At 38.4% G+C, this 27,509-nt stretch overlaps 1 protein-coding gene across 2 annotated transcripts in view; it reads right to left on the minus strand.

Annotated features, from left to right (window-relative positions):
- The window catches only part of LOC122798556, an 892,023-nt gene that overhangs the window by 247,020 nt on the left and 617,494 nt on the right, over window positions 1-27,509 (minus strand). For both annotated transcript variants that reach the window (XM_044067611.1, XM_044067610.1), the window contains exon 5: window positions 16,452-16,574. In XM_044067611.1, the coding sequence (XP_043923546.1) occupies window positions 16,452-16,574 (123 nt within the window). The remainder of the gene's footprint in view (window positions 1-16,451; window positions 16,575-27,509) is intronic.

Genomic DNA, 27,509 nt, shown 5'->3' on the forward strand with positions numbered 1-27,509 from the left:
TCGTATTTATCTGGTTTGGTACAACAGGTCTTCAGCATAACTTGTTATTTTTGCTTGTGTTTGTATGTATGTGATGTGTGTTTGTGCAAGGGGGTGTAGAATGTGTGGTTGTGGGTTTTCTGACTTTCGGTGTTTTATGCGGCCTCGGAGTTACAATATATAAGTAGTGGGGGTGTGGGGGTGCAGGAGGGCTTGTCCTCCTGCTTATAGGAAGGGTGGGTGTGTATGTTTGTTTTGTTGTGTTTGTGTGTGCTGTTTTGCTTTGTTGTAGTGTTGGGAAGTAGGTGTATTTGTGTTTCCATGTGTGGTGTAGTGTTTTGTTGACATTTGTGGTTTTGAATTTCGCGATTTTGGTTTTATTTTGAGATTATAAAGGGAATCATATATATATATATATATATATATATATATATATATATATATATATATATACATATATATATATATATATATATATATATATGTATATACATATATATATATATATATATATATATATATATATATATATATATATATGTATATATATATATATATATATATATATATATATATATATATATATACCCGAAATGGAGGCAGTTGGCAATCTCTATTTGAGGTTACATATAGCCAAATCCTAAGTATATGGCCCAGAAAAGGAGTTAGTTGGCAATGTGTATTTAAAAGTTAAGGGGTACATATAGACATATGCTCAAGTATCTAAAAGAAGTGGTGGTCTCTATGCTGTGATTTTCTTGGTCTCAAATCTCAATAATATAAGGGCATTTTGAAAAGCTTTTGTTTTCCCAAAGATCATGTTTAATTTATTTTTTTTAATTTTTGTATGGTTGAATATGAGTTTTTTAAGGTGAGACAATTGTCCAAGTCAAGAAAGTTCATTTTTTGTTGAGTTTTGTTTGGCTTCATGCTTAGGCTAGATCTAAACAGGACAGTATCATTAATGTAAAATAAAAGTTGCAGGTTTGTGAATTCATATTATAGCTGGTTTACAAAGACTGAGAAAATGTGACTGACAAGTACTGATCCTTGTGGTAAAACAGATTGTTGGGTGGCTTCATATGAGAGGGAGGAGTTGACTTTTACTTTACAGGATCTGTGTGTGCTGAAGTCCTGGAACCACTAATTTGTCTGTGAGCTAACACCTTTATAAATCATGTGAGATATTAATGATCCACTAAGCTGAAGACCCTGATTAGGGTAATGAATAAGGCACCAGTTAGGTTGCCACATGCTATAGTCCACAGAGTGATACTCCTTCATGGCCATGTGAGTTTATTTATATTAAATTATTTATCTTATACAAGTTGGCAAATGGTCATCTGGCACAGGTAAGAAATTAGGCATTTCCATATGTAAATATAAGATCTTTGTAAGATTGTGTGAAAGAGAATTAAAGCACGTTAGGATCATAAAGGACATAGCAATTATGAATAATGCTAAATAATTAAAGATCGTGTTTGTCAGATATTCTTCAGGGCAAATATGAAAGTAGTATTACTGTTTAAAACAATGGCTATCCATGATCCAGTTCACTCACTGCAAATTTATAGTATCTGTATCAGATCTATATTTTAATATAATTTTTCTTGTTATACATACCAAGCCACTTAAATATGTGCAAAGAGAATTCTTAAAGTTAATCCCATTATGAAGGTATAAAAGAGGTACTTCAGATGAAATGTTAAACTGTGTTCCAATCTGCTTGAGTTGGGGATGTGAGTACCCTTGTTGATAATTCCTTATCATTTGACCATCATGTCTCCACAGTAGTTCAGAAAACCTTTTACCTGGCCCATCTAATTTCCAAAGACATCTCCACTAATCTAAAAAAGTCTTCAATTCCCTTGAGTCATATCTTATCAGACCCTTTTTTGAATATAATGCACTTTTTAGCATGTATTTATTTAAACATATCACACAAAATGAGAAACCTCAGCGATTCATAACTAAAAAGATCAGTGTCCTAAGAAATCGTAGTTATCAGGAAATACTTGCAGCCCTTTCTCTGTAATCAGTCTCTTACTGACTCCTCCATGAAGATCTATGTTTAGCCTTTCATGCCACGAAAGATCCAACCCTATTTGATTTCCTGTTTCTTCACAGAACAAATTGTACATCAAATACAGGCTTAAAAGAATTAAACCTTCATCGGCAGATGAATAAGAAAGACTGATATGATAGATTCATATCCCAACATATCCCTCACCTCTGGAACAAATTTCCACTATATGTCAGGCAGAATAGCACCCTTGCCACCTTCAAGGTAAACCTAGATAATTAGACAGGCAGCCTCAATTTTTTCCTGTCTATCTTTTATTACAGTCCTTGGGGCTAGAGGGACATTTTGAATAGTAATTTTTGACTAGCCTTGAAATGGTCTGAAGACCAATTGCCTAGTACTTACCTATGAACCTTTGAGCATCCCATGGTACTCACTGAAAAAAGCAGAAGATCCTCCAGTGTCATAGCCTAAGTTGTCCTTTTAGTATAAATACCACCTTAGTCCCCCTGAAAAGAGGCTATTGGCCTAGTAAGACTAACTTGGTCAACATAAGATAAATAAATAGTAAATAAACATTAGATTGAAAGAACAGGCCTTTTTACAGCTGTGCTTACATATTTGTGAGAGATAATCTCTGTCTGCCCTTTAAGGAGACAAAATGCAAAATTATTGTAACAACGTTGGGTTTTAACTTTAACAAACCAAAAAACAGCACTCAGTGTAGAAATAGACCAAAAACCACATCCCGCCCCCACCCCCATTAAGGAAACCACAGTAAAAAATTTCTCCAAAGCCAACTTCATGGTTCTTAAGACAGAAGTGGTGAACTTCATGACACCCATGCAGATGGACAATACAGTTACAACTGCTGAATCCAAGACAAATGCACTCTATAAGAACTTAGATGAGTGAATGGATCATACTATCCCAAACAGAACCAAGACCCTATCCCCCCAAAAAAGGAAGCCGATCTGGTGGTCCCTTGCCATAAACAAACTGTACAACAAAAGGAAGAAACTGTTGCAAAAGAGAGTAAAATCCCATGAGTGGAGGAGCTCCCTGGTCAGCCTCAGTAAGAAGCTGAGATCCCTTATAAGATCCTCTAAAGCCACTATGAAAACAAAATCGCCACTAAATCCAAGGACAATCACAAAGCATTCTATAGCTATGTCAAGAATCTAGATGGCAACACCCAGATCTGCTCTGAGTTACAGCACAAAGGCATGAAAACTACAGAACCAACTGATATTGCCAACATCCTGACAGATAGGTTCAGTGCTAACTTTACCCCCCTCTCACCCCCTAAAGGGCCCATATCTATATAGGAAGAATGCAGAGTCCATGTTATCACAACTACGCAGGTAAAAGCTGCACTCTCTAAAGCCAAAAACACAGCATCCATGGGACCAGACAACATCCTAGGCTGCATTTTACACCAACTTCAGAATGATCTGGCTCCCCACTTAAGCACCATGTTCAATAATAGCCTCGCATCAGGCTTTGTGCCCACTGAATGGCGCACAGCAACAGTTATCCCACTCCACAAAGGGGGAGCCACCACTGATCCCGGGAAATATCGACCTATTAGCCTGATGAGCCTGGTCTGCAAGGCCATGGAACATATCATCATGTAACTCATAAACAAAGACATTGGTAACCTCCAAACTCTGGATCCCACCCAGTTCGGGGTTGTGAAAGGCAGATCATGCCTCCTGAACCTGATCGACTTCTTTGAGGCAGTCACCAAAGCCGTGGATGAGGGTAAGGTGGTTCACACAGCCTATCTTGACCTCGCCAAGGCTTTCAACACCATCCCCCATTCTGGAATTATAGCTAAACCCACTAAACTAGGTATAAATCCCTATGTCACAAGAAGGGTTGCCAACTGGCTCACTGACTGAACCCACACTGTAAAAGTTGCAGACTCCAAATCTGACTTCAAAGCAGTGACAAGTGGAGTACCACAAGGTTCCGTCCTGGGACTTCTCCTGTTTGGTATCTACTTCTCTGAAGTACAGGCTAACACAGAAGGCCTCTGGCTGATGAATTTCACAGATGACTGCAAACTATGAGCCATAGTCACGCCCCCAAATGATGTGGACATCCTGCAGAAGGGCCTCACTGAGACAGATGCCTGGTGTCAGAGCCATGGCCTCAATCTCAATTCCAAAAAGTGCACTGTCATCCCCTTTGGTAAAAACTCTGTACCCATGAACTACCACATAGGCAGCAATCTACTTAACACCGAATGCGTGATAAGAGACCTTGGGACCCAGGTGGATAAGTAGTCTCTCCTTTGATAGTCACATCACCACAGTAGTCAGGAAGTCCTTCTACGTGGCACACCACATCATAAAAGGGTTCTCATCCAGGAAAAAAGAGGTCATTGTTCCCCTCTACTTGTCACTCATTAGACCCATTATAGAGTACAACACCCATTTTGGAATGTACCTCACAAGACATTTGCAGCAACTGGAAAGGCCACAGAAGTACCTCACAAAGAAGATTACTGGCCTCAAACAAATGCCCTACACTGGCCGCCTCAAAAAACTCCAGCGTTACTCCGTAGCATATCACCTACTCCGGGGTGATCTCTGCCTAACATATAAAGCTATGTCAAACCTAGAGCTGTTGGACATGCTACACCTAAAGAAATCTCAATCCCTCCGAGCTACACGCTCTAGGGACCTAAACCATGTCACCACAATAAACAGGATACACTGTAGGGATAGATTCCTGTCCCAGAGACTTCCTATACTCTGGAACAAGCTACCCATCTATGTCAAGCAAAGTTCTTCATTAGCATTCTTCAAGAAAAATCTTGATGAGTGGATGGGAAATAGGAAATACACCCTGGGGATCACTTCTGCTTCTCTGCTCAACAGTGGCACAGGAAAATAACTTTCTTGGGTGGTATAAGCTATGGGACATTGCTGGCTAGGCTTACATAGGCCCTTGGGCCGATAGCCTAGTACCTACCTATGAACCTATGAGCACAAAAACAGTTTAATCCTCACTTTCGTCAATCAGACTTCTTCAGAAATACAAAACTTTTAAAACTTCCAAATATATAACTTTTACACACACACACACACACACACACACACACACACACACACACACACACACACACACACACACACACACAGTTAATTACATAGTTGTATACACACTCACTAGATTTTTAATTACATGAATTTAGTCATTAAACATTTAAAGTAAAATGTTTTTCTGTTTGTTAAAAAACAATAAAATAACATGAAATGTGAAATAAAAAAAATTCCAAGCATCACCTTCATAAAACTGTTTTTCTGTCTACCAAAAAACATTTTATGTTAACAGTATCATTTAGACCAGGGGGACTATCAGCCCGTAGCCTTAGTTGCCACAAAGTCTCTCTCCTTTCTACCTTATTTTTCATATTGCCACCTCTTAAATATTTGTCAATGTGTTCAAGAATAGAAAAGGAAAATGTCTTATAAAAATTACAAAGAACAGAATGTCATTATAAGACATTATTTTCATCCTTACTCTTAATAGTGTAACAATATTCTTTTATACACTTATTCAGTTGTCTAATAGTCAGGCCTATATAAAAGGTTGAACATCCAGAACATAAAGCAATGCATATCACATTTAAAGTATTAGAATTAAATCTCCCTGGTATAGAAATAGTATATTTCAGGTGTGGTAAACAGACATAAGGTTTCTCGTGAATGTATCGACATACACTACAACTAAAACATTTATACATACCGTTAGGTCTATCTTTGAAAGGAAGAGACATTTTAGTATCATCCATCTCTAATAAACTCTTGATGGTGTTAACTTTTTTATATAAAAAGTTAGGAGATTTCCCCAAAACTGCTTGTAAGTCACTGCTTCCAGTGATGATTTTCCAAGTTTTCTGAACCTGACCCTAACAGACAAGAAATTGGGAACACAATAGGGGAATTTGATTCCTTTTTAGAAGAAGCACAGGGTTTTCAGGAGGTGAGAAGGTCAGAACGACTAGCCAAAAAAACACAGGTGATGGTGGATTCGGGGCAACAGTCACACAACAAGCAGAGGTGGGACCACCACAACAAAGGGCCAACAATGATGAAATAATTAGGTTTCTCAATGAGGGGCTCATTGGTATTTATCAGGACTTCAAACTGTATAACTATGCCGGTGTGGAGTTAACAAAAGACCATTTTGAGTTGTTGTTAAAGGCATACAAGTTTGTGCCCACTGGGCCAGTTAATATAGCTGACTCACTTATTGAACTAAAGTTATTTTTGAGGAAAATTAACTTTAGTTTATATTTTAAAGACAAGGATGTGAACAGTGAGACAGGTAACAGTCAAAGTACACTTAAGAGAAATAGTGTTTTTAATCCCCCCTACACCCCTTAGTGGTTACTAATGAGTTATATCAACTGTATGTTGACAAAAAGAAAAATGTGGTGTAATTTAACAAAAAAGGAGAAAGAAGTTTTGACCTAAATTAGAAAGTGTAATGACTTAAGGGTGATGTAACCTGACAAGGGAGGGGGGACTGTTATTTTTAAAACAGACTATTATAAGAATGAAATTACCTCCCTCCTTTATAATACTGATACCTATTCCCCTGTTTCGAAAAATGAGATTATGATAGCCTGTCAAAGGTTGGATTTTTACTTAGAAGAATACTTTTTTAGAAAATAGGATACATGTGGACACCTACAAATTTTTACAACATTAAAAGCCAGTGATACAGAATATTTTTGGTATACCAAAGTATCACAAGAATGTTGACAAACCTTCTTTTAGGCCTATTGTGACTAGTAGGGGGAGTAAGATGCATCCCTTGGCCATTCTTGTGGATAAATGGTGCAAAGAAGTAGTGACCAAGACCCCCATCTCCTGAAAGACTCTTGGGAATTTTTAGGAAAATTAAAACAGGATTTATGGAAGGAAGGGCTTATTTTCCTCACTATTGATGTAGTGGACCTCTTTACTAGTATTCCTAAAATTGGGGGAATGGAACCTTTTTATAATTCCATGCGACAATTTTCTTCCCTTTCAGAAGATATTAGGCTCTTAGTTGAGCTGATGGGACTCATTTTGGACAATAATTTTGTCCATTTTGAAGGTGAATTTTACCAGCAAATCAGAGGACTTGTGATGGGGGCAGCTTGTGCCCCCACCTATGTCAATATTGTCATGCTGTGAGATGGGAGGATGAATTTACTTTGAAGAGTTCCTTTGCCAAACACCTACATCTTTATGTGAGGGTTTTGGATGATATTTGTACTTTGTGGAATGGTACAGTAGACCAAATTAGTGAGTTTATGAAACATTTGAATGGTAGCAGTGGCTACTTTAAGTTTACACATTCTTGGAACTTTCTGAGTATTAGTTATTTGGATGTTAAGATTTCCCAATGGTACAACAAATTCATTTCCAACCTTTATAGGAAAGAAACCTTTTGTAATGCATACCTGCACTACAGTAGTAACCATCCATAACATTAGAAGAAAGGACTGGTAAAGTGTCAGGCCATACGGGTGGCAAGAATGACTTCTAATATTAAAGAACTGGACCAGGAGTTTGACATACTGAAGAAAATGTTTATAGAAAGGAAATATCCCCAGAAGATGGTGGATAGTATTTTTGAAGAAGTAAGGAAAGGTTGAGTTACCAAGTATCCACCCCTGCTAGGGATGGAGTTTACTAATAGGAACAAGGGAGACAACAAATACAAAAAAGCCCTAGTATTGGAACACAATGTTTATTCCCAAGAGATTAGGGAAGTTATAAAGAAGAAGTGAAGTATTTTTAAGGTTAATAATGAAGTTTTCCAGTTGGTTGGGCATGAACCCATTTTTGTAAGCAAAACTGGTAGGAAGTTTAAACATGTCTTAGAAAATGTTAAACAAACAGACAAAAATGTTGGTACTGGTACCACATCCTGTGGTAGTTATGCATATTGTATGCACATTATGAAAGAGAAAACACTGTTTTTGGACAATGTTTTACATACTAAGGTTTCCTTTATGAAAGGGAATTGTAATACCAACAAACTAGTGTACCTAGTTAAATCTGACAGTTGCTCAGAATATTATGTTGGAAAGACAGAGCTTTGAAATCAATAATTTATGAGCACTTTTATGAGATTAGGAAGAAAAAGGAAGTTAATGCATTGTACAGGCACTCTGTTGTGTGTAGTAATTTTGTTAAGTTTAGCTTTGGTATACTGGAAAAAGTGCAGATTCATTCCAGGGGTGTTGATTGGCAAAGACATTTGTTAAAAAGAAAACTTGCCTGGCAGTTGCAACTAAATGCATCATCCTCCCAGGTCTGAATGACCAAGTATCTCTCAAACCCATACTGAGTGAAAAAGCAGATTTGTTAACATAAATTTTAAAGGAATTTAACATGATTTTTATGTATTTTATTTATGTTTCATAGTTTATTCTATTTTGAAAAATGTTTTTGCAAGTACTTGTGATTGGAATAGGTGCTTTGTACACCTTTAACACAGGGGATTTTTTAATTGCTAGCATTTCATGATTGGTTGATGAACTTCAGCTAGTTTATAAATAAGATGATGAATGTGAGTGCATTTTATCTGAAGAAGTCTCCATGAGAGATGAAAGCGCTTATGTGATCTGTTTTAATTAATAAAAATAATAGTATTTTATTCACGTTGTAGTCCGATTAATTTCTACATTTTTTTACAGCTTTGTGAAGCAGTTTAGTGTATTTTTGATAGGTGTGGGATGATGTAGATAGAGGTAGAGTTTTCTTAGTGTGGCAGTTTGTGTGGCTGGCATTGAAGAGGTTTGGAGATATGGGAGTGTAAGGTCGACTATTGAGATGAGACAAAGAGTAGGCTTGGGAGGGAGGAGAATGATTGCCTGGTAATGGTGTGTAGTATGATGTGAGGGAGTAGAAAACTACTAGCAGTGATGCAGAGATGATATACATGGCTGTTTGGGTTAGGTGTCTTATTATTAAGGAGGGACATTTTATTAGGGTTTGATGTTTTAGAAAGGGGAGGGAGGTGTTGGGATGAACTGGGGCTGACTGCAAGCACAAAAACAATCAGTAGATTGCAGCTCATCCAGGTCAGTATGTTAGATACCTTGTACACTGGAGTAACCAGAGTTCCTATAGAGTCTGATAGAGTGCAGGGAAGCTGGAAAATTATTGAGTTGGATGTGAGCTGTAATGGGGGGAGGTCACATAGTGTGCTAGCCTCTTGCCTTACCGTCAATACCTTTTAAAACAGTGTACAGAATATAGGAGAATAACCTACACTGCAGTTGTTCTGTAGCTATTCAGGTGATGTATTGTCCTCTATGGCCTAATTTAGGTTCCAGCTTCACAGCACTGTACGTTAGTGCAGGGCGAAGCAGTCCAGGTGATAATATTTTGGGTGTCTGTGAGCTTATAGATAAATTTCCATGGGTTTAAAATGCTTTTGTAGTCCTTTTTCTTTCAGGATGATTGTTTGCTTTTATCATTTAGTAGCCAGGTTCATGAAGTTGCTAGAACAGGTAAAAACTGCTGTGTACCAGTAGCAGGGGAATGGCTGAGCAACCCGTTCACAGTGGCTGTGGAAATTGCAAGGTATACTGAAGGCCAGAGGGGTACAGACAGCTGCTTTGGGAATCCAAGATGGCATCACAGGTTTAAATCACCTTTGCCAAGACAATTTATACAAAGCAAAATACTTTTATTGAATAAAAATACTTTTATAAGCTGTTTAAAGTACACTGTTGTATCCATATCTTTACGTTTGTTTGTGGTAGCATTTCACTCTGGGCACTCCTTTAATGTGCTTTTACATTAGGAGGACTGGGATTATTCATCTAGTGGCAGTATGTGTTAACCTGGTCTATCTGAGCTGTGAAGCACACAAACTGGCCCTATGTATTTTTTTCACTTCTCTTATATACTATGACTGCACTTTAGCAGTTTAAAAAAATGTACTGTCTGCTGCTGCTTTAAATAGTTAATTGCACTGTACTACATTGTATATGTTAGTTGTAGGACTGTTGTAGGTAGTTTGTATGGTCTTGTGACACTTGGGCTCCAAACCAGCTAATCTATATTAAGAAGGTGTTTTTCTGCACCCTTGTAGGACAGGTATGTTGATCTAATCTGTCTGATTTGGGAATTGCTGGTGGAAGGCTTATTGTTTGCTTTCCTGATTGGTAATTAGCTTAAGTTTTGTTTCTATTTGCTTGTATTTAAGCCTCACATTCGTATTGTGCTGCTCCTCATGAAGTGGCAGTTAGCAATGCCCTGTTTAGACGCAAAATCATAGAAGCTCAGTTTTTCCTAAACAGCTGTCAGTGACACCCTTCCAAGCTCTAGGAGTAACTCAGCTATGTGATGAGCGTTGTCTTATTGATTATCCTTAGCATACACAAATTATTGTACTGGCACTGCAAGCACAGTCCTGTCAAACTAACCCATTCCCTTTCCTAATAATACATATAGTACAAGCCTGCTATCATGGATGGGATGTTTCCCATCATCTCTTTGACCAACCTGATAGATGTGGGCATCCTGAGGCAATGTAGCAATTGTCTCTTGTATACTGATAACAATGTACTCCTGAAACAAACAAATGCATTATGTGAGAGATGTAGTTACACTATGAAACTGGAGGCAAGACTATTACATAAGGGCAAATTGAATGCCAGTTTGTCAGTGCACACACACTTCCCACATTAAATAACCCACATAAACTCACCTATGTGGGGTACTCACTAGTAGCTTAGTAAAAGGTCAGAGGCCTCCTAAATGGAAACTACTTACACACATAACAATGCAAAAAACAACCATGACACATAATAGCACACACACCACTGTTTCGACAAATAAGCTCATAAGGTGCAACATCAAAAACCTGATGTACTGGTCATTGGTGACTCCATCATGAGACACACAGATGTTCCCCTCACCAGGCTGGATAAAGAGCAGGTTACAGTTAGATGTCTGTCAGGTGCTAGGACCCATCAAGTCACTCAAGCACTCAAGTCACTCACCCACAAGTACTGGTATGACTCCATCATAGTCCATGTGGGGTTGAATGACCTGAGATGTACCTCAGTGGACTAAATGAAGAGAGACATGACTGACCTCTCAGATTATGTGCCACAGGCAGGTATAAGCCTAACCTTAAGCAGCATTCTACCTTCTCCAAGGAAGATGCCACAATACAAACAAAATGATTGACTTTAACAATTGGCTTGGGTTCTGGTGTCAGTCCAAGAGGATCCAATATTTGTCAGCCTGAGATGACATGGTCAACAGGCCATGCTGCTTTGCCAGAGATGATCTGCACCTGTTTTGTCTAGGTGTTTGGATACTGACAATGGCATTATCCACCCCACTGTGCCTTTTTAGGCATTGCCAAAATAACCAACCTCCCAGCATAATAAAATCCTATCTACATAAACTGAAGGTACTGTTGCTTAATGCTAGGAGTCTAAACAAGAAACTGAACCCTCTCTGAAAGTACTCCTTACTTTGGAAGATGCTGATGTCTGTGCAGTCACCAAGACATGGTTCAAAGGTGAGGAAAACACCCCGGCTGTGCAGGGCTACAATGCTTTCCATACATTCAGACCACAAACTGAGCAGGAAAGAACCAAAGGAGGAGGTGTATTCATCTTCATTAAGAATAAGTACAACTCTAGACTGGTCAAACAGTATGACTATCATAAGCTACTCCATGTCCAATTAACTATAGGCAGTGTGAAGGCTGCCATCCTGGCCAATAGAAATATGCAGATAATTCTATCATTTGTAAATATGAATGTTGAACTACAGACTTGTTTTCTTAAATGAAAGAATATGATGTGAAATACTGGACTTCAAGACAAGCATTTTATGTCTGCCCTTTGAAGTTAAAATTACTTCATGCCTGTCCTTTGAAGTTGAAGATTCAGAGTCATTCTGTCTGGGCTAGCACATTCTTTCTATTGTTTTAACCAAGAGTTAGATTGCTAAATTTAAACATGCAAATGTATTTTTATTGCTTTGATTTCTGTCTAGGTGTAAAAGAATGTAGATGCAGTTTCTGTTGGCTGGGGAATCCCAGGAAGGGTGACGAATGATGTAATGTTTATCAGAACTGCAATTTCAATTTAAACAGAGAGAAACAGAGATTATTAAGCATTTTGTCTTGACTATCCAACTCACAGCACTGTCTTGCTCATATGTAAGTTATCTTAGACTTGTGTTTTCTTTTAGAAATAGCTAGGAACTAGAAATATTAGACTAAGTGTTTTTCTGTGATGTCAGAACTGTACTACTGAATTATTTTAAGTATTTATGTGTGATCTCTAAACTCTTGACTAGTACTGTGCAGTAGAAAGTATTGTCTTGTGGTTTTAATTATTTATTATTAAATATTTTAAAACCTTTTAACTGTGGCTGGTTTGTGTAGAGATAAGTTAAGCTCTAAGAGTACACTGCATGCATATAAGGATCCTGTACCAAGTCACTCTAACAAGTGTTAACTGTTTAGTTATACTACCAATTGGATAATAATATTGCACAGTAATAATTGGACACCATTTTAAGGGCCTTTGAGTAGCTGATAAATATTAGCTGGGTGGTGGCAGGGTACTACCGTATAGTCTGGGTAAAAGGGTCATAGCTGGGGAACATGTGCCAGGCTTCTCCAGAAGTGTCTGTATGGTTGTATAAACTCTTATCTCAAAGTGTGTGTGTGTGTGTGTGTGTGTGTGTGTGTGTGTGTGTGTGTGTGTGTGTGTGTGTACGTGCGTGTGTGTGTGTGTATGTGTGTGTGTGTGTGTGTGTGTGTGTGTGTGTGTGTGTGTGTGTGTGTGTGTGTGTGTGTTTGTGTGTGTGTGTGAGCTACTTGGGCAGGGGCATGAAGCACTGGTTGGACAGAGAGGGTGCTGGAGATTTTAGCTTACCTAGCTGGCTAAGATCTGGACCCTATAGCTCTGCCAGTGGGGAGTCTTACTGGGGACCTGGAGAGCAAGGGAGTGACCAGCCCCAGATTGACTGTGATCTCTGTGTGCTCTTAAGGCAAATTACACTTTACTGTGTGTATTCGTTATCCTTTCCTCATATATATGAGACACCCTCTCTGGTGTTAGTGGTGAGGATTGAGGCTCCTTGATTGCTCGGCCAGAGTACTGGCATTACAGCCCCTCATCTAAGATAGTTATAGGTCCTCACCATGAAACAGGAAAGGCATACCACATACCTGGAGCTAATGGAGTCACTTGCCATACAGCTCAACACCATTCTCATGAGTAATTTTAATTATCCTGTCATCAACTGGGAAACATACATGACCACAAACATGCTGGCTCAGAAGTTTTTGGACTTTGTCAGTGCAAATGCTCTGGAACAGCTAGACAGTACACCCACAGGAAGATCAAATGTCCTGGACATAGTACTCACTAACATAGGAGAGCATGTCAGTCCTCCTTTTGGATATCCTCCCTGGTAAGATCAGACCATAACTCAGTCTTGTTCGATGCAATTGTATGACAAGGTACCCCACTGAGCTCAGAAACACTTAAGAATTTTTCAAAGACAAATTACCTCCTACTAAGTGATAGTACAAGAAGTTTCAAAGTCCCCTCTAATGCAGATAACATGGACTCCTACACAGTGGTGTACACCAATATCCTGTATAACCATTTAAGCAGTTGTATAGAATTGGATGTACCTAACTGGATTAAAACCAGTTATTGCCAAAAAAACAAGCCACCCTGGTGGAACACCAGTATAAATAGACTATACAATAAGAAAATGAAAATAAAGTCCAAGAACCAGAGGGAACTGGCTCAGCAGAGGACGAAATGCCTCTCTAGCATAAACAAACACATTTTAGATCTTGTCAAGTCCTTTAAAGCTAATTACAAAGTAAAATAGCCTCTTTAGCTAAGGATAATCACAAGGGATTCTTTAAATGCATCTGAGATCTAAAAGGGAATACCCAGCTATGTGCTGAACTGGTTGTGGATGGCTCCACTGATATTCAACCAGAGGTAACAGCCAACCTGCTAGCTGACAGATTTGAAGCTAACACCACCCCTTTGTCCCCTCTAGTCATCCCCCAAAGTATACCTGCCACCATTTTTCAGCCTATTATCTCAAGAGAGCAGGTCATCTTGGTGATCTCTAAGGCCAAAAACACTGCACCAGTAGGGCTAGACAACATCCCAGGTTGCCTTTTAAACAACTTAAAACATGACCTAGCAGACCCACTTGGAACCTGTTTAATCACATGACCATGGACGAGGGAAAGATTGTGCATACCACCTGTCTTGACCTAGCCAAGGTATATGACACAATCCCTCACTCAGGTATTGTACAGAAACTCTCCCAATTGAGAATGAACCACTACATTACCAGATGAGTTGCCAACTACTGGCTCACCAATAGGATGCATACTGTCAAAGTGGGTGACTTCACCTCTAGCAAAAAAAAAAAAAACTGTCACCAGTGGCGTACCACAAGGTTTTGAGCTGGGCCCCTTACTGTTCAGAATTTATTTCTCAGACGTCCAGGCAAACTTGGACAGCCTGTGGCTGACCAAGATTGCTGATAACTGCAAACTGGGTACAATCACTGAGTCCCCCAATGATGTTAGTATACTGCAGACAGGGTTAACACAGACAAATGATTGGTGACAAAGCAAAGGATTAAAGCTAAATGCAAAAAATGCATTATTAGCCATGGGAGCAGGAAATTCACCCCGGGAATCACTTCTATGGCCTTGCTCAACAGAGGCGCAGGTAACTAAATCACATGGGAGGCACAAGCCGAAACATTTTGGCATGGCTTAATTATGCCCTAGGGCCAATAGCCTAGTACCTACCTATGAACCTATAATTGAAGATAAATGAAAAAATGTATTATTATTCCCTTTGAAAAAGCTGACATCCCTGGTAATAATGTTATAGGCGGCATTCCCTAAGTGTAGACCCAGTGGTACATGATATCGGTATTCAGGTTGATAGCAATCTGAACTTTGGCCATCACATATCCGCAGTAGCAAGAAAATCCTTCTGTGTGGCACATCGTACAAGGAAAGGCATCACTTTCAGATGTAAGGATGTTATAATTACATTATACTCATCCCTCATCAGACAGACCAATAATTGAGTACAATGCTCCCATTTACATGTACCTCACAAGACACCTGCAGCAATTGGAGAGACTACATAGATTTCTCAACAAAAAATTACAGGAAAACAAAACAAGTCTTACATGCAAAGACTATAAGCCCTGTCACTGTATGCTGTCTCCTATAGGTTGTAAAGGGATGACCAGTGCCTGGCTTACAAGGCAGTCCCTGACCCGGACCTGATGGAAATGCTACATATTTGTAAATCAAACTGCAGAAGGGTCACTTGCTCCAGGGATCTTAATCTAGCCTCTGACATGAACAGTTCATGATTGAGAGACAGATACATCTCTGAGAGACTATCACTTTTCTGGAACAAGCTTCCATTTCACTTGAAATAGATCCCTTCCCTGATACTCTTCAAACACAACCTAGATCAATGGATGGGTGACCACAAATTCACTCCTGGGGTGGCACACATGTCCCTCCTGGACCGAGGAAGTCAGTATTAACTACGATAGACCTTTACCTCTGTGAACTTCACTCACCTAACCACCAACAGTTGGGTCAACTTGGAATAAATATGGCTAGGCTTGTAAGGACTCTAGGACAGTTAGCCTAGTAACCTTTTATTTATGAACCTATGAACCCAGAAGTAGAAAAAAAGAGATGCCATAAAAATGGCTTACACCAGCCTCCAATAAAAGAAAAGTGAAGGCTTTTCTTAGACTAGTCAAAAACAATACAAAATTTGTACATGCTTTTGCAACTATTGCCTGTCCTCTGACAAATTTCACAAAAGGAAAAACACCTATTAAAATTGTACATGCTTTTGCAACTATTGCCTGTCCGGAAAAACACCTATTAAAGTGCATCGGTGAAGGAATTTTTTTCTGCAGTTCCCAAGATGAAAAAAACAAAACTTTGTTTCTTATTTTTATTTCCTAGCAATGGCTTTTTGGCAGTCAATAGCATTAAAATTAGTAGGGCCTTACTGAATTTAGGTTATGGATATGAAACCATCCAGTCATAAATTGCAAACTAGGCAACTCCAAGCACCTTACTTAACAAGGCCACTGTTCCCAGTTTGTTCCGGAAAAAGGACTTTGCACACAGCCAGTCTTATTGGTTCAACAGCTGTATAAATTAAAGTTACATTTCAGTGTGTGACCTACATGAATTTCATAATTTGAAATGTAATTCCTGAAAATGTGCATGACATATAAGTACCTGTTTTGGAAAATGTATACAGCTATGTCACTGGATTTCACTAATCACAAACAAAAGACTGTTCAGCTCTGACAGGGATGTTATCATATATAGGAAGCTTTTGATATTTTTTACTTACACAGTATTTGTTTCCATGGTTGCTGAAACAAGTGATTTCTCTATTGCTTAACACAGCACTGCAAAGAACAGAATGCCCTGAAAATGCGACACCGGTAAGGTTAATGAGCAGGATGACCTCTGCCTGTAAAATAAAACACATTTGAAATAACCATGTGTGACAATGCAATTATTATTATAACCATGCAATGAACATGTAGTTGCATTTATGATGTTCAAGCACAGAAAATGCACTTCATAATTTTGAGAAATTGTTAAATACTGTCCCAGAAAATAAATTTAAACTATCTCATTTTAATTCTATAGTTTAATAGAAATATACATCAAATACTATGACATATTACATTAGTGCTAACATCTGAGAATAAGTAGGTATGATTTGATTTTTTGAAAGCATGTGGCATTTATATAACTTGATTTTATTTAATAATTTAATGTATCTATTTTTTTCACTTGTTTGCTTATTAGCTCAGCAGGTAGACTAAGCAATGGTCATCCTATTATGTACCCTATTTAATTATGAACTGGCAAAAACTTCAAGATAGGCATATACTCACCCTAATATATATATATATATATATATTCATTATATCCAATATTTATAATTCTAACATGACACGCATACACATATGCAGAATAACAAATATTTCAGAGCCAGATTTATATGCAGCTTAGATTAACATCACCACGTTATTTGCCATACCTCTCAACCTCTTAGAACAGGAAATATTGACAAAGCCATAAATAATTCAGGGCAAAAGCACAAAAATAGGGACAGTGTTTAAATATTGCTCTTACAAACTTAGAAAGTTGATACAATAACAGGTTTTGCATTAGCATGAATTTTATGAGGAGTATGAAGTCCAAATTTCAAATATATACCATTATTTTCTGACTTCAATCCTATGATTTGCCAATAATTTACCAGAAAACAACAATTTTATTGAGAAACAGACAAAAATATGGGGCAAAAAAATTTGAACATTCTACAAAGGTCTTTATAATTGAGAGGTATGTTATCTGCTATTGTGAAATGCCAGCACCCTTATGACTTGCTATGCATCGTTAATGATTTAATATAATTATCACACTGCAATAACATCCCAGGATTTGATATGATGTGATATTATATGATGTATGAATCAATATTATATGTAAAATAAACAATGTGTTATATTATTATTGTATCACAGAATATCAGAAGAACGAAACACAGCAAGTTGAGTCCTGACACTTTGAAAAATAAACTGATGCACCCAGAATAACTGCAAATTCTAAAATGCAGTCTTAAACTTTTCAGGCATTGTTGCAGGAGGGCTTTGCCACCCCAATGTGGGAGCTTTGCTCTCTACACTTTTGATCCTACTAAGTTGTAGACAACTGTAATATAATGCAAAGTTGGTGGTGGTGTACTTGGACATTCCATGATCTTGGAGTTAACATAGATCTCTTTATCTGCACTTATTGGTTACACCTCAAAGGATTACATTTACTGATTCTGAACATTCAACAGTCAGGCACCAGAAAATATGTATGATGGATTTTCTGCTTAGGCATGAGCATCTGCAAATTATGTTCAAGTCTGTGTGGTCTGTTAAGCATAGAGGTGTGTTTAGATGTACCTTATTTATATCTGTGTACATTTACAGCTAATACTGCATTATAGATTACTGGAAGGTTGGTTAAATGCACAGTACATTCATTGCTCATTGTCTTTCACTTAATGGAGTACACACTATGGATTAATGTCAGATGTTTGTTTTAAATCTAATATTTCAGATTATGTGGATACTTAGAGAGTGAACTGTCTTTACTTGTATGATCTTTCTTTTGTCTGCTGTCCAAGCATTATTCTGAAAGCCATTCAATGTCCACTTCACTTAACCTAGATCAGGCTTAATTAACAGTTCTTGGAGATGAGTGGAAATTTTATGAAAAAATGGACCAAAAATATGAGGCAAAAATCTGGACATTATGTGAAAATCTGTAGAGTTGAGAAGTATGAGCTGAAGGTATTAAATCATAAAAGAAAATATTCTGTCTACAGTCAAGAATTACCAGAAAACCACTCTAGTGATAATAGCTTTAAAAATGCAAAATAGCTTTGACTGAAACAAGTGTTTTCTGTAGAAGGCCAATGACCCCTCTAACCCCCTCAAGTGAACATATACGCACATAGACACATTATATATATTATCAACTTTAAGGTTGCCCACAGCAGTGGGAAAGAAGAAGCTTCCCAAAACGATGTGTAGTCATCTCAAGTATCACCCATTTGAGTCCAACATGATCGAGCAAGCAATTTCTGTCAACCCTATCAATGAAAAAACACAGGACTTACTAAAACCTCTTCAGCCAATCAAAAAGGTAAGAAGGCCAACATACTATTATGTGTTTATGAGATAATGCCAAGGGAAGCATAATTCAAAGGTTCAGATATTAATCACATTATTTGTAGGAATTTTCTAGAATATATAAAATGCAATTTTACTGATGGGGGGGGGCTGATGGAGTACGTAAACCATGCATAGTTATCTAGCATATGCAGAAAAGCATCCAATAACTATGATGCACCACTTGGAACATGTGACATTATGGGGGCTATAGAAACTCTGAATATGGAGAAGGCTCCAGAATTGGACACCCTGGAAATTGATTTTTGCAAATGCTATAAAGATGGCTCAAAAAAAAATCACAATTGTTACAAGAAACAGAGGGAGAAGGCATAATCCCTCAATACTTATAGCATTTCCAAAAGGGGCAAGTGTGATACCACCCAAGCTAACTGTTGACTACTGACATCATAACAAAAAATGTATATTCTGGTGACATTTTAACCAGAAAGGAAGAAAATATTATTCTCAAACTGATTTATCTAACATACTGTGAATGTATAAAATACATGAAAGGAGACCTACATTTAATTCAACTATAAACAGTTAGAAGTTGCAGGTTCTGCACCTCTTGTACCTTTAATGCTGGACTTTCTGAAAGTGTTTGATAGTGTGAGCCTAGACAAAGTATGGCCTTGGCTAGAGGTTTTGCAACTGATACAAAATCTTTTATTCAAAAGGTTTACTTAAGGCCTGTATTCATGGCATACTCTCTCCTTCCATTTAAAGTGATGCATCAGGCACAGGTGCCCTATGTCTGTCTTATTTAAACTGGCAATGGATACCTTAATGAGTTATCTTATTATTCAGACAGAAACCCTGGGTATACCTATAAATGATACAAATACATGTTCCTCAAGCTAGTTTGTGGACATCTGTATCACACAGCTCTCAGAATCCCAATGTAATATAATAAAACTGATGATGATATTTATGAGTTTTAACCCCATTTCAGCCATGTAAATTAATGTAGGAAAATTGAAGCTAGTTCACTTAGGTTTGCTGATCACAGCTCCATGAATATGGCTTTCACATTTCAGCCTCTCTAAAATATTTTGGGTACTTCAGGTAAAATCAACAGAAACTTTCCGAACTGTAATTTCAACTTCCTCTGTAGAGGAGTCATTGAGTAAGCTATGGTAGTGTGTAAAAAAAAAATGTTTTATTTTTCCTTTTCTGTCTCAAGTCAATGCTATCTAGTTGTTGGCATTAACAAAGATTTTATTTTTGCTTAACAACTTATTGCAAGCAAGGCTATATAAATGGCCAAATAATTTTAGAGTCTACTAGAGACTTTCTTAGGGATGCTAGGCCATGTGAGTAAAGGAGGAAATATGTTTTTTCTGTGCAATAGGGATATTGTGTTTCTCTTGCCATACAATTTCTACAATGGTATAATCATAATAGGTACCTTGCCTAGCTGGATGATAGATGCTTATAATGCAGCTAGTAGTGGGCTTGAACATATCAACTTATTAGATCCATGCCTAGCAGCGATTCATTTCTAGAAGACAATTACAAGGAAGAAGACTCGTATTGGGTAGAAAATACTTAGGAGAATACAGGATATGCTAGCCACCAGAACAGGAAAAAAATATTTTTGGGCTAACTATATGGAAACTAATATATTCTACTGGGCTACTTTTGTTTTAACAATCATAAAACTATCCGTCATATAACAGTTTATCAGAAAGATTCAGTCAGTGAAAGTTGCCCTTTGACCAATGCTTGCAAATGTATTCAGTTTTTCAAGATGCAGCAGTGACCTGCCCCTGTAATATCAAGCAAGCTGTAGTCAGTTTTTTTTATCAAATTATACTTAAGTTCCTGCACTGCCACCTCCAACATTAAAGAGGGTCTATCCCCTGTAGTCAGGGGTGGCCTTAGGGGAAATGAAACCCTACACAAAGGACAACATGACACTTTCTTCTCCCCTCCAGTGCCCCACTTGGATTGTCCATACCTTTGCCTTCCCACACCAATCAGATCATGTATTATGTTTATTTATTTTGCTTTCTTACACTCGGTCTTACTCTTTAGCTTTTTCCAACCTCTTTTCAAAGCATCTTAACCAGCCTAAAGTATACTATAACAATTGTGGAGAAAATAATTAAATTAAGCTAAGGGTCTGGGATTCTATCCATGGAGGATCTACATGCTCTGAGCTGCATTTTTGAGCTTTTTCTAGCTTTTTGAGCTTTCCGTTTCCTAAACAAGTAATGCTTAAGGAAATAAATTCTTATTTATTTTTCTTTCACGAAAGAAATAAGTAATGAATAAGGTTTAAGGTTGGAGGAATGGAGAAATAAATTGTATACTTCCTACCTCCCTATCCCCCAAAATTAAGGTTGCCACCTTCTCTGTATCCTTCTAGTGTTAGGCTTAAAAGAAAGTAAAAGCACACATCCAGTGACATATATATATATATATATATATATATATATATATATATATATATATATATATATAAGTTGCTGCTATCATGCATATACACAACATGCTGCTGTTGTGCATATACACAACATGCTGCTGTCATGCATGTACACAACATATTTTCCACCACTTTCCCAAAGCATAGCTTCTCCTGTGTACTTCAGGCTGGAACAAAAGTGAAAGAAGAATGCAGTAACATATTTCAGCTTGTTGTTGTCAGACATATATACACTACATGGCTCTTTAACTCTACCTCAGAAAGATTGTGGTCTGTATACACACCAGATTTTTAATGATATGGAAAGTGGAAAAAAATAATGATCACAGTAATGTGAAATGTAGTCCAATTCATTGCTCTTGGAAAGTATTCTGCCTCTAAATAAGGTATAGGGACCTTCTGTATATGCTTTTGAAGTTTAATTGTGATGAAAACTAAGTAAATAGCAACCCACTTTTCACAGCCTTAGCACAAGCTATATTAGCCTTATGTGCACAATTCTATGGTTGTGAAAAATGTTAAAGAAATAATTACCACACTGTTCTGAGCCACCCGCACAAACTATAGTGACCTTCTCTCCATACCTCAGAGCAGGGTTGTTTTTTATGGTAGGTCAGTTCCAGGGCAAAGGCTTTTATTAAGCTTGTTTTACTAACCACTTTTAAAGCATGAGGTATTTGGATTCCAAGGTCCATATAATTTGAGGCATGTATCTGAGGGTCTAAATGGTCTGTGATTCAATTAATGTCTGATTTTTGAATGATAATATTGTGTCAATATTATGTGTACACAGATAAAAAATTCTGTGATATTATTTTCACAGACAGGCACATCCATGTACACACACTTACACACACACACACACACACACACACACACACACACACACACACACACACACACACACACACACACACACACACACACACACACACACACACACTCACTGGAAATGCCCCTGACAAATCAGGTCTATCAAAAAACAGAACAATGCACTGCTATCTGCAAGCAAATTGAAGGAGTGCCAGTTCACATGTATCATATCTTTGGGATGCTGGAAAAGTAAAACCACCTGGAAAACCACACAGAGACAAAGAGAACATGCACTCTCCACACAAAAAGAGCAATAGCCAAGAACTTAACCAGGGGCCAAGTACTACTAGACAGCTACTCACTGTACCACTGTATCAATGGTTTAGTTATTTTCACACACATGCTGCCCAGACCATCAGAGATTGCCATGTATTGTGTACAGTTCTCATATCTGTGCTAGAAAGTGAAAGAAAGTATAGACAATTTACTATTTTTAAATACCCTGCAATGTACTTATTACTTTTAAATACACTGCAGCACACCCATCACTACACACACACACACACACACACACACACACACACACACACACACGCACACACACGCACACACACACACACACACACACACACACACACACACACACACACACACACACACACACACACACACACACACACTACAAGTATAAGCCATAGCACTGACAGGTTTATACTGATTTCTGTAATTAGGTTCCTAGGTAAGTACTAGGCTATCTGCCCAAGGGCATATGTAAGCCTGTGAGCAAAAACCATAAAAAAAAACAAAACACACACACACAGTGGCAAAAAACCCAGATTCAACAGCTTCATCAGACGTATAAAGATCTACAAATGTTGTTGTTGATAAGCCCATCTACAATCTCATTGGTTGTGTCAAAAATAATCATTTCCACAGAATCAAATTGGTAATGCCAAAATATTTCACAATCCATTTTTCATCTTGGTATTTAAAATAGAATCATTTTTTTCTTTGATTAGACTGTTTATAATTGTGGCATGTATAAAACTATAAAGTAAACTTTTTGTTTTTAAATACCCAATACTGTTTTTGATATTGGGCCCTTTTGTTTTAATATTGCTGATGTTCTCAGATTTGAATTTTCTTGATAATTTAGAGGTTTGACCAACACCAAATGAACCACCACTACACCCGTGTGGCCAGATAAACCACCCAGTCACTGCTACAGTTAGCAAAAAGTTGAGATCATAACCAATGATTAATTTCTGCTAGAAAACTGCTTAGATTTGTTCACCTTATCACCAACAATACAGTGGTGTTCACCTTAACGGTGTCGGTGTGGGTAGCCTGTGTGTCCATGTATCCATGTGGTCACCTGTCCAGTTGGTTATGCAAAAGTGGATGTAAAAAAGAACCAAGGTTTTTCCCTTTTTCATCTATTAGAGACATCCATCTGGCAGCATCTATGTTGCTTCATGGTCACATTGTGCAAAATGTTCCCAATTATAAATTACCTCTTATTCATTTTGTAAAAATTGAATGGGTATAGTGAATTTAAACTAAGGTGTGCCTATTTGTTTTGGCATTGTATAATTATAATAAATTATGCCTATTATTATATGCCCTTCTAAAAATACCGTACCCAACTGGTAACATTAACATAACCGATACCATAACTCCAGTGAGATCCTTCAGTGAGAATGAAAAGAAGAAATGAAGAGAACAGCCCAGAACAGATTTTAATATTTTGAATAAATGGATGGTGGATGGATATTACGTGAATGATGGAATGATGAAATGTGATAGGCATGAGGAATTTCCTAAACTCAGGATGTGTACCTAATGTAGGTGGTACCTAATGTATCATCTAAAAAAGTAATAATAAAACCTAAATAATGAACAGTAAATAATGATGGCCCCAGATGTAGGCCTAGAGTGAGATATAGATATATACCTGATAATATATATATATGTATGTCATACATGTATCACCATCCATGCGTCCATCCAACAATCGTCAATCATTCAAAGAAATAAGAAATATTGGCAATTATAAACAACTTGTTGTTCTACAAATGTTTATTAAGTCCGCGTAATAAAATAAGCAGCGAAATGGGGCATAAAGTACCCAACAGCAGCCAATAACATTTTGCCTATATAAGAATCTGTTAAAAGAAGGCGTTACTTGTAAAGGCAAATTTGAAAAACAATTGAAATTATAAAAATTGAAAACAAATGTACAAACAAACACCAATAGGACAGAGCTTCCAACCTTCCAAACCAGCCTGATGTGGAATGTTGGTATATCAAAGGGTACACACATCACAATCAATCAACCAACTGACTATCATGAAATTATTGTAGAAAATTGGTGTTTGTGGTGTCATGTAGTCTTGATTGTATAAAACCAAGGCTTAAAGGCTTTGGTGAGAAATAATGAAATAAGTTTCGTAATATAATAACTACCCTACCTAAATAGGGTCTACCAGGGGGGATTAATGGGGTCCTTATGAACTTTGGGGTGAAAAATAGATATATTGGGTTGCTGGATCCTGAACCATAAGTGTTGTACAGTATCATTGGGTAATGATAAATTCCCTAGCCCAAAAGTAAAAACTCCTCAATTGTTTTGAACCTGAAAAGTTGGATTGATAGCCCCAGGAGAGTAGTAGCCTAGCCAGAATGTTTTGACATTCGCCACCCCTTAGATTAGTTCCCTGTGCCTCTGTCCAGCAGAGCCATTAGTTCCCTGTGCCTCTGTCCAGCAGAGCCACTGCAGTGATCCCCGGGGTACATTTTCTGTTTCCCTTCCACTCGTCAAGGTTTCTCTTGAAGAGCGGTAGTGAGGGGCACTGCCTAATGTAGATTGGAATCCTGTTCCAAAGCATGGGGAGTCTCTGGAACAGGAATCTATCCCTCCAGCAATTCCTATTTATCGTTATGGTGAGATTTAGATCCCTAGAACGTGTGGCTTTTTTATTTAGGTGGAGCATGTCCATCAATTCTGGGTTGGACATGGCCTTGTATGTCAGGCAGAGATCACCCCTGAGTAGGCGGTATGCAACCGAGTACAGCTGGAGCTTCTTCAGTTGGGCTGCATAGGGCATCTGTTTGAGACCAGTAATCCTCTTGGTGAGGTACTTCTGTGGTCTTTCCAGCTGTTGCAGGTGTCTTGTAAGGTACATCACAAATGGGGGATTGTACTCTATGATGGGTCTGATGAGTGATGAGTAGAGGGGCACAATAACCTCTTTTGTTCTAAATGCAAACCCTTTTGTGATAAGGTATGCCACATAGAAGGATTTTCGAACCACCTTGGCAATATGATTATCAAAGGAGAGATTACTATCTACTTGGGTCCCCAGATCCCTTATTTCATTTTCTGTATTTAGGGAATGTGGGTACTGTTTTTTCCAAAGGGGATGACTATGCACTTTTTGGCATTTAGCTTGAGGCCATGATTTTGACACCAGGTATCCGTCGAAGTGAGACCCTTCTGGAGGATGTCTGTATCAGCTGGAGAGTCAATTATGGCCCCCAGTTTTCAGTCATCTGTGAACTTGGTCAGCCATAGTCCTCCTCTGCTTGCCTGAACCTCTGAGAAGTATATACCGAACAGGAGGGGTCCCAGGATTGAGCCCTGGGGGATGCCACTTGTAACTGGTTTAGAGTCGGACATAGAGCCTGCAACTCTCACCGTGTGGGTTCTATCTGTGAGCCAATTGGCAATCCATCTTGTGACGTAGGGTTTTATGTTCAGGTTGGTGAGCTTGTGTATAATACCAGAATGGGGAATGGTGTTGAAAGCCTTTGCGAGGTCTAGGTAGGCTGTGTGGACTTCCTTTCCCTCATCTAAAGCCTTGGTAACTGTCTCAAAGAAGTCCACCAGATTTAGAAGGCATGATCTGCCCTTAATAAAGCCAAACTGGGTAGGGTTCAGTGTTTGGAGGTTCCCAATGTCTCTGTTAATGAGTTCCATGATGATGCGCTCCATAGCCTTGCAGACCAGGCTAATCAGGCTTATAGGGTGATAGTTCCCGGGGTCCATTGTGGCTCCACCTTTGTGGAGTCGGACAACTGTTGCTGTGTGTCCCTCTATGGGTACGTAGCCTGTAGAGAGGCTGAGTTTGAACAGTATGTTTAGGTGAGGGGTTTGTTCATTTTGGAGTTCGTGTAAGACACAGTCTGGGACACCGTCTGGTCCCATTGAAGCTGTATTTTTGGCTTTGGATAGGGCTGTTTTAACCTGTGTGTCAGTGATTTTCGGGGTTCTACATTCTTCTGGTATGGTTATGGGCCCTTTAGGGGTGAGAGGGGGGTGAAGTTTGCACTAAACCTGTCTGCCAGAATATTGGCAATATCAGTCGGTTCAGTGTATTTTGTGCCATTCTGCACTAACTCAGAGCATATCTGAGAGTTTCCACTTAGGTTCTTGACATAGCTAAAGAACACTTTGTGGTTATCTTTGGAGTCCTTGCCAATTTTTCATTTGAAGCTAGCCTTGGATGATTTTATGAGGGATCGTAGTTTTTTGCTGATACTGATCAGGGATGTCTTTCCTTCTTGGGAGTTTACTCTTTTCTGTACTAGTTTCCTCCTTCTATTGTATAGCTTGTTTAAGGCAGGGGTCCACCAGACTGGTTTCCTTTTCTTGGAGGAGTGAGTCTTGGTTTTGCTTGGGATAGCACGATCCATGCATTCTTGCAGGTGCTCATAGAGTGTCTTTGTAAGGGATTCAGCAGCTTGGACAGTGTTGTCCTTTAGCATGGGGGCTGTGAATCTTTCCACCTTGGTTTTAAGTAACGTGAAGTTTGCTTTTGAAAAGTTTTTCACGGTGGTTTCCTTGATTGGGGGTGTGGGCAGAATGTGGATATCCAGAGTGATTAGTCTATGGTCTGATCTAATTAGCGAGGGGTTGACTCCGGTGTAGAACACCGGTCGCCCATGTTGGTGATGACCAGGTCCAATATGTTGTCACCTCTGGTGGGGGTGTTGACCGGTTGATCCAAGGCATTCAAGTTTATAAATTCTAGGAAGCGTTGGGCAAGGGAGTTAGTACTTGAATAGTTCTCCCAGTTAATGTTTGGGTAATTGAAATCACCCAATATTAAGGCATTTTGTAGGAACTTCATATTTTTCATTGTCTCCAGAAATGCGGAATGGGGGTCTTGGGTCATGTTGGGTATTCTGTAGCAAGCTGCAATTTGAATTGCAGTTTTGCCCATTGTTAGTTGCACATTGATGATCTCTGAGGCATTGTGCTATGACACTAACCTGGAGGTGTGGGTGTCCTTGATGAATATGGATACACCCCCGCCTTTTGTGTTTCTGTCCAAGTCCTGTGGCCAAAAAGTATGGTTTGAGTTATAGCCTGGTAGTGTTGGGGTGCTCTCTGGAGCCTTAAACCAGGTTTCTGTTACTG

This window comes from Protopterus annectens, chromosome 3.part1 (assembly GCF_019279795.1).
Source record: "Protopterus annectens isolate FY-2018-M chromosome 3.part1, PAN1.0, whole genome shotgun sequence".
Taxonomy (NCBI): domain Eukaryota; kingdom Metazoa; phylum Chordata; order Ceratodontiformes; family Protopteridae; genus Protopterus; species Protopterus annectens.